The 7,086-nt window shown below is 38.8% G+C and overlaps 1 protein-coding gene across 1 annotated transcript in view; it reads right to left on the bottom strand.

Moving 5' to 3' along the window:
* Positions 1 to 1,917: 1,917 nt before the first annotated feature.
* Positions 1,918 to 7,086, bottom strand: part of ATXN10 (ataxin 10) — a 78,814-nt gene continuing 73,645 nt past the window's right edge. The window contains exon 11 of the mRNA XM_030960534.1: positions 1,918 to 2,629. Coding sequence (XP_030816394.1) covers positions 2,442 to 2,629 — 188 coding nt within the window. The 3' untranslated portion in view covers positions 1,918 to 2,441. The remainder of the gene's footprint in view (positions 2,630 to 7,086) is intronic.

Below are 7,086 nucleotides of genomic sequence, written 5' to 3'. Positions count from 1 at the left end.
ATATTTATGGGTTCGTGTGTATTCTATTGGTGGGTATGCAACCATCAAGTTAAAAAAACCCCACCCTGTCTATTCCTCACTGCTTAAAAAGAAAAGGGACTCCCACTGCTTTTTCCACAACCAAAGTTCTCTCTGGATTTGTTTTGTGAACAAGATTTTAACTCTTTATCACCCCATATAAAAGGAAATTCTTTGCATTTTTTTCCTTACACAGAAAGCACAGAAAGTCCATTTTCTGTTCAGAATAATTTTTTCCCTCACTTTGTTAAATTATCTACCATGAGTCTCCTAAGTAGTGGCACTAAAATAAAAGTGTTTGTATTTTTCTAATTACCAAATTAAGAACAACTTCACTTTATTTCAGATAGGGTCATATCTGATGCTCCTTTGTTAGCAAAAGTTAAATTCTTTCCTTTTAAAGCTAAATGATGCAGTCTTCCAAATAACTGCTTTTTTTTTTTCTTTTTCTATAAGAGTAGAATTTTTTTTTCCATTTAGGTGCTAGAAGTATGAATCTTCCATTGTGTTATGGAGACAAGAGCAAAACCCCTTACAAACCCAGTTGTAAATCTTATGTGACAGTAATGAAAATGTTAAATGAATTCTGGCCTAAACACAATCATTAAGGCTTAAGGAAATCAATGAGAAACCGTGTGCTCAAGAAGAACCACAATCACATTTCCATTCAGCCAGCAAAAGCCAACAAACCTACCTGTATATGACAGCACTTCAACACAATTTTAACACCCAACAAAATAGTCAAGTTATTTTTTAAAAGTAAACAAATCAATTTGCTTATATTCACATTTACTCCTTGCTAAAGCAAAGCAAATTGTTCTCCCCTATTTATTTTTAAAGAAAAAAGTCACTAAAAGAAATAAGAGTTAAGAGTCCTTGTTGCTATTGCCATTATCGCTTTTCAGACATCATTCACTCAACAAACAGCTGTAGACAGGAATTTTGTATCCTTGCCTTTAAAACCAACAGGTGTCTAAAATCCATTCCACAGTCCCACCAGGCTGGCGTGGCAGACACCAACCTCTTTCTGTTAACTTGAAATGACCTCAGCAGTCCAGCTCTACTCACCATCAGTTTTAAGCAGTACAATGTGTTTCTAAAAGCACTGCGTGCTTTCTTCCATTTTTAAATCAAAAATTCAGCTGAAGGAGCAAAAGCTCATGCACATGAATGAAGGTCTGTTTACATGTAATTTGGAGTTTAAGGACATGAACTTGCCTTTCTATTTAAGAATAGGATTAAATAGCAACAAGAACATGAACATGTTAATTTTTCTGAGACCTCTGAGATGAGACATGGCTGAAGATAATCCAACGACAGTAACCAGCAATATAAAGCTGTAATTCCTGTTTTGCTTGTGCAGGGAGGCTTATGTTTTTTGGCTTCCAGGGCAAAGCTATGGCACACACAGAGTTAACTGTGCCCTCCTCCCCCTGCCCCCCAGTTTCACCCCCCCTTCTCCCCCATCTCATTCATGCCACATTCCACAGTGGCAGGGTCCAACAACAATATAGGAGGGTACCCAAAATGAAGAGGCAGGGCCTTCTATTCTTCTGCCTCTCTTGAATTAATTAACTGGAAATGAGTTTTGTCAATGTTTTGGAAAGGCAGAGGGGTGAAAAGAAACTGCTAGAATTAATCACAGTGAGAAACTACCTCTTCAGCAGTCTGCCAAAGTTCAGAAAACCCATGAGAAGTGCAAAATAAAAGGAAAGTGGGCTGACTTACCCTCCAAAGGAACAAATAACATTCAAACAAACACCCAAGTCTCCAAAACAGAGACATGCCCCAGTGCAAAGGAATGCAGCATCTGTTGCCACAACAGCTTCAGCTTTGGTTTTAATATACTTGTCATGAAGACTGATAGGTATCAAGGTAGAAAAGACAGTTTACTAATAATTTAAATAGACAAAAGCCATGTTGTGTTTAATTCAGTAAATATTTAAGTACATCCAACATTCTCTTGATGCTTATATAAACAGAGATATTTAGGTCCCATGATTGAAAATTAGTAACTTTGCTTGTTTAGCCCTGACTCAGCACAGATCTTTTACAGAGAGAAGGCAGCCTGCAAAGGAGCTCTTTCTTTGAAGAGTTTTTTAATGATAGTTATCTCCATGTTCAGCAAAGGGAATTATGACAAGTCGATACTGCACGTGTGACATTCTTCTGCTGATGAAAAAGGAAGTGATGAAATTGCAACCAACTGACAAGAAGGACCTGATTTACTCAGGTACACAGAAAACACACAGGTGACCTTTTATTTACAGCAAAAGGAGGCAGGAGCATAATCTGGCAGCTTTTCTGAGAACAAACACAACATTTTCAACAGACTGGGACTAAAAGTGAAAAAAACAGTTGCTGAGCAAGGGAAAATGTTTTGTAAGAGAAATAGCCTTCCAGTCTATTGCTAATATTTTTGCTCAGGAGGGCTTTTTCCTGGTTGACTGCAGGATTAACTTGCCATCTCTCTGCTGTATGTCCAAACCCATGCTCTGGAGGGCAGAGCTGTCTGCCAGCCCCTTGCGCTCCATCTGTGCGATCAGCGCCTGGTTCTGCTCGTTCTGCTCCGTCAGATTCCGGATGGCATAAACTGCCCACTGGCTCACAACTACAGGGCACAGTCAAGGAACATTCATTTATTTAAAGATGAAACATTGATTATTTTGATTTATTACTGCATTCACCTCCCCCAGCCCTCCTCCAATCCCTTAAACTCAGAAAACTACTAGAAATCAAGGGTTTGCACAAGTAAGATGTTTACAAGTGCTGACACTGAACCTGCAAATACTTGCATATGAGGCAATTTAATTTTAAAAGAGGTTTACCCTTAAACTTCACACAAATTTACTACAGAGTTTACATTAAGTCAAAGAAACCCCAAGCAAACAAAAATCCCCAAGCAAATGAACTGCAGGAATTAAAAAGACATACTGTTTTAAACCAAAATTACAGTCAATTGAAATGTTCCAATGATCTCCCTAGTGAGTTTAAATAAATATAAGTCAGTTGTTTATGATCTGAACACTTCAACACTACACTTCCAAGCACTGGCAAACAAAATAAGCTGTACATCATGCACAGGAAAGATGACTCTTATTTTCACTGCAAAAGTTGAAGAGATGTAGAAATAGACAACTTATCCAGGTTAATATCTGAAAATAGCACAAATAATATCAGAGACAATTAAAATTCTTTGACTTACTAATATTACCTAAACCCAGTCCTTTATGCCTGGGTGCTTTTACACACTTGCCAGGAGACCAGACACTATGATCACTGGCAGGGAGCTCCTGCTGATGTTTAAATGGGCACAAGCTGCAACTCATTCACCTCCCAAGGTGGTCCCTTGAGGCCAGGATTGAGGCACATGTCAGGGATGTAGACAAAGGATTTAAATTCCCAGGATTATCAGCCAGGCATCTTCCAAGTGAACTACAGTGTTCCTTTTATGAAGTGTCAGAGATGTTGGTCCCAATTCTGCAGCTGAAAAGTTGTTATGATATAATCTTTCCCAAGTTACCCATACAGGAGCCAAGCCTTTCTGAATCCCATGAGTGGTTTGCCTGCAGGGCACCAATTATTTACTACATGTAGCTTCACATCCAGTAGAAGAATATGCATAATTTACTCATCTCCTTGACGTCTTTTGGGTTGGGGAGCATCTAAGCACAGAAATAAATGTTCTTGTGGGCATTTGCCACAGGGTGACAGGAGGGGAAAACTCAGACAGAGGGGAACTTCAGACAAAACAACGTAAGAGAGGAACTGGACTTAAACAATCTTACACAACCTCAACAGAGAGAGTAGAGTTTAGATGAAAAGCAGCTTGGACATAAACATAAGGGAACAGCCCTACATTGGCATGTGTCAGTAAAACAGCCTTTCTGTAGCAGTTTATATTTATTTTCAAATTCAAGAAGTCCAGAATTGAAAATAAAAAATAATACAGTGTTAACTACTATGGACCTTTCTTTCTTTGCCTGATAGACCTCTTTAAACTTTGTCAGGAAGCATGCTGTACACCTTCTTTATTCAAAAAAATTCCAGTGTGACGTAATGACAGAGAGAAATTAAGACCAAAACAAATTATGCATCTCATCAAAGCCTTAACAGGTGAACACAACAGAGAATGTCAATATATTCTCTTCTGTCAGCGTATCACTACTAAAATTAAGTAAACAAGACAACTGCCAATCTACATTTAAGTTACATAAACTTGGTATTTGCACTGAAGATTACATTTGACTATATAAAACAGTAAGATGCTGAAGTAATAAAATCATATATGTGCAAACTCTCAGTCATAAGTGCCAATGGTGAGAACAGATTTCACAGCAGCAAAGCATGCAAGCTGATGAATGCAGACAAACCAAGGCTTACACCCACCAGGTCTTTTCCAGGTCTGATTTAGGGCATGCCATGAGTGCCAAAAAGTAACACCAAGTTCTCCCAGTGGACTGTGAAAAACATCCTACCACCCTGGCTCAGCTCCTGGATGAGAAGCAGACTTTCCTTGCTGTGTTCCTAAAATACGGCTTCTGCATAAAATACAGCACTTGCATAAAAGCATATTTTCTGTAATATTAACAGCAATTTTCAGAGACTCACAGTTCTCAATCACACAAAGTGCCACACAGACAAAAAAGTACTCTCAAAACTTTTGTGTGTATTAGCCTTGAGAATGATCCTGCCACTATAGTCTTTATGTCCTTCGGCACAAACCCGCTGCTAAACCCCATGGCAAATGCTCTTTTCCTATTACCAGATCCATTCATGCTTACATAATATCGAAGACATCCCCATTATCTTATGAACTCTATCACCATTGTGGCATTTATCATTACTGACTACTGTAGCTGAAGCTGCAAAATGGTTTCAATAACATTTTCACTCCTTCAGAAACCCCTTTCTGTGTGTAGGTTTTCCATTGTGACCACAGCCATGAATATTCATCGTCCCCTTGTTCGCATGCTGGGGAAGGATGAGGCCTTTGGACAGCTGGGAGCAGACCCTGGCAGACTTGAGTGTCTGTGGAGATTAAAGCCAGTCCCCAGCTAATACTCACATTACCCTCTTGCTCCTCTCCAAAGACAGAGACACAGAGAGAAAATTAAACATATTCGAGAGTCTCTAATCCTACCTACACTTTCGGCACTTTATTGTATGCTCAGCTTTAGAAAGGGGGCTTCTAAAGTTGCCATAGTTACTAAAAATATGAGTGTGAGCCTGTTTGTTGTGAAACTGCACCAAAGAGAAGCAACACAGCAAGCACAGCAGATCTGATTGCACAGACTTGTCTAGATTTTTCCAACCTGGCATATTACACTCTCAAATAAATTAGTATTATAGACGAGTGAAGATTATGATATTCTGTCACAGAGAAGAGGGCATACAAAAGGAAGAAAACAATTCATTTTATTTTGCAGAAGCCTCATCACTAGACTATCTGTGCTTAGGCACTGAAAACAAACATTTCTGTGCATTTATAGCAACACTTTTCCAAAATCTTTCAGTACTCTGTGCTTTGGAATTCCTATGCTATTGTGACTGAATCAACTTGTCCTACCTTCCATACTGAAGTTACATCTTCATTCCACAATTTAAAATTTAAAATCGTCCTCTGGGTTGTAACTTTGATTGTCAGGAGAGGGGAACACAAAGAGAAGGGAAGAAAGGTGGAGAAAACTGTCCCTTAGGGATGAAAAATATTACTATCTGGAAGCCACGGAAATCTGTGTCACTAAATCCTGTGTAAGTCTTGTCCCTGACTGCAAAGGGAACTTTTCACAATTCTCCCAGTTCTTTTCACTTGGATTCTGCTACAAGAGGTTGCTGGAGTCAATGCAAGAGCACAGGGACTGGTTTGTAAACTTAATGGGGTGTGAAAATACAAGGATGTCCTGCCAGGAACTGCTAACCAATACTGCTGCAGAGGAGGACACACAGACCATTTCTCAGGGAGAGGGTTCCACCTTCTCATTCTTAGTCCAATTAGAACTAAACATTATTGACAAGCCCACTGTAGCCACCAGGACCCAAAAGAACTGTTCCATAAAGCAATTTGGATTCTATGGATGACAGAGAACAGAAAAAATTATTAATGAGGCTGGAAGCTGATGAGGTAGATAAAAGGCAATGCACAAGTAAGCTTGGAAGTATGTTGCTTGAAAAAGGCAAGTTTTAGAAGTTAATTATTATCATTAACTAATACAGGATGCTGAAGGGATGACAAGGAGAATGAAATACATACATCTGTTTTCCTAAGTCCCCTTCATAGTTATTAATACTGAAGGATCTCTAAATATAACATTCTTAGTGGAGAGTTTGATTTATTACATAGTCTAGGGACTTTTTTTTAATTAGACTGTTTCCTGCACTACAGTCAGTTTTCCATAACTAAATTATTACTTAGGAGCTTTCTTCCTTACAAGTAATTAGGTCTTATGCGAAAAAGAGGGAATTCTTTGCCCAATCCCATTACCTCATTTAAAGAAATTTTTTTACTATTCCAATAGCAACTACATTCTAATCAAATACAGGAAGAGATACAAAACCTTATTAAGAAAGCCAGCACTCACAGATCAGAACCACCATCAAATAGGCTGCTCATGTAATCCCTTTCTTAAAGCCACCCAATTTTTCAAAGATGTATTCTGGAACAGGACTGTATGACTGAAAACCAGAGGTAATGAAAATATAATATCTGTATTGTACAATAACTATATTTCTTTATGGCCTCCAACAAGTAATCCAATCATCACTAGAACCTCTGCAGACTGGAATGAAATACTGAAGCATCTCTTAAGAGTCACTTCCACTTGCAGACCTGACTGGACTGCACTTTGAAAAGACATAAATCATTCTTCTTTCCAGACTTTCACTCCTTTCAAGCACTTCTGTTCTACAGCATCTTGAAGACAATTCCTCCCACCATTAAAAAAGGTCTCTAGCCAACTACCAAAGTTGTTTGTCACAGTTTGGAGCTGTGATGGACCACACATCAGGACCCTGGCCCCTAACCACCAGCCAAACTGCTTACAAAGCTCTACAAGTTTCTTTCTGTCT

Source organism: Camarhynchus parvulus, chromosome 1A (genome assembly GCF_901933205.1).
Source record: "Camarhynchus parvulus chromosome 1A, STF_HiC, whole genome shotgun sequence".
Classification (NCBI taxonomy): domain Eukaryota; kingdom Metazoa; phylum Chordata; class Aves; order Passeriformes; family Thraupidae; genus Camarhynchus; species Camarhynchus parvulus.
The sequence above is the reverse complement of the archived record's forward strand: the minus strand, read 5'-3'. Positions and strand labels throughout refer to the sequence as shown.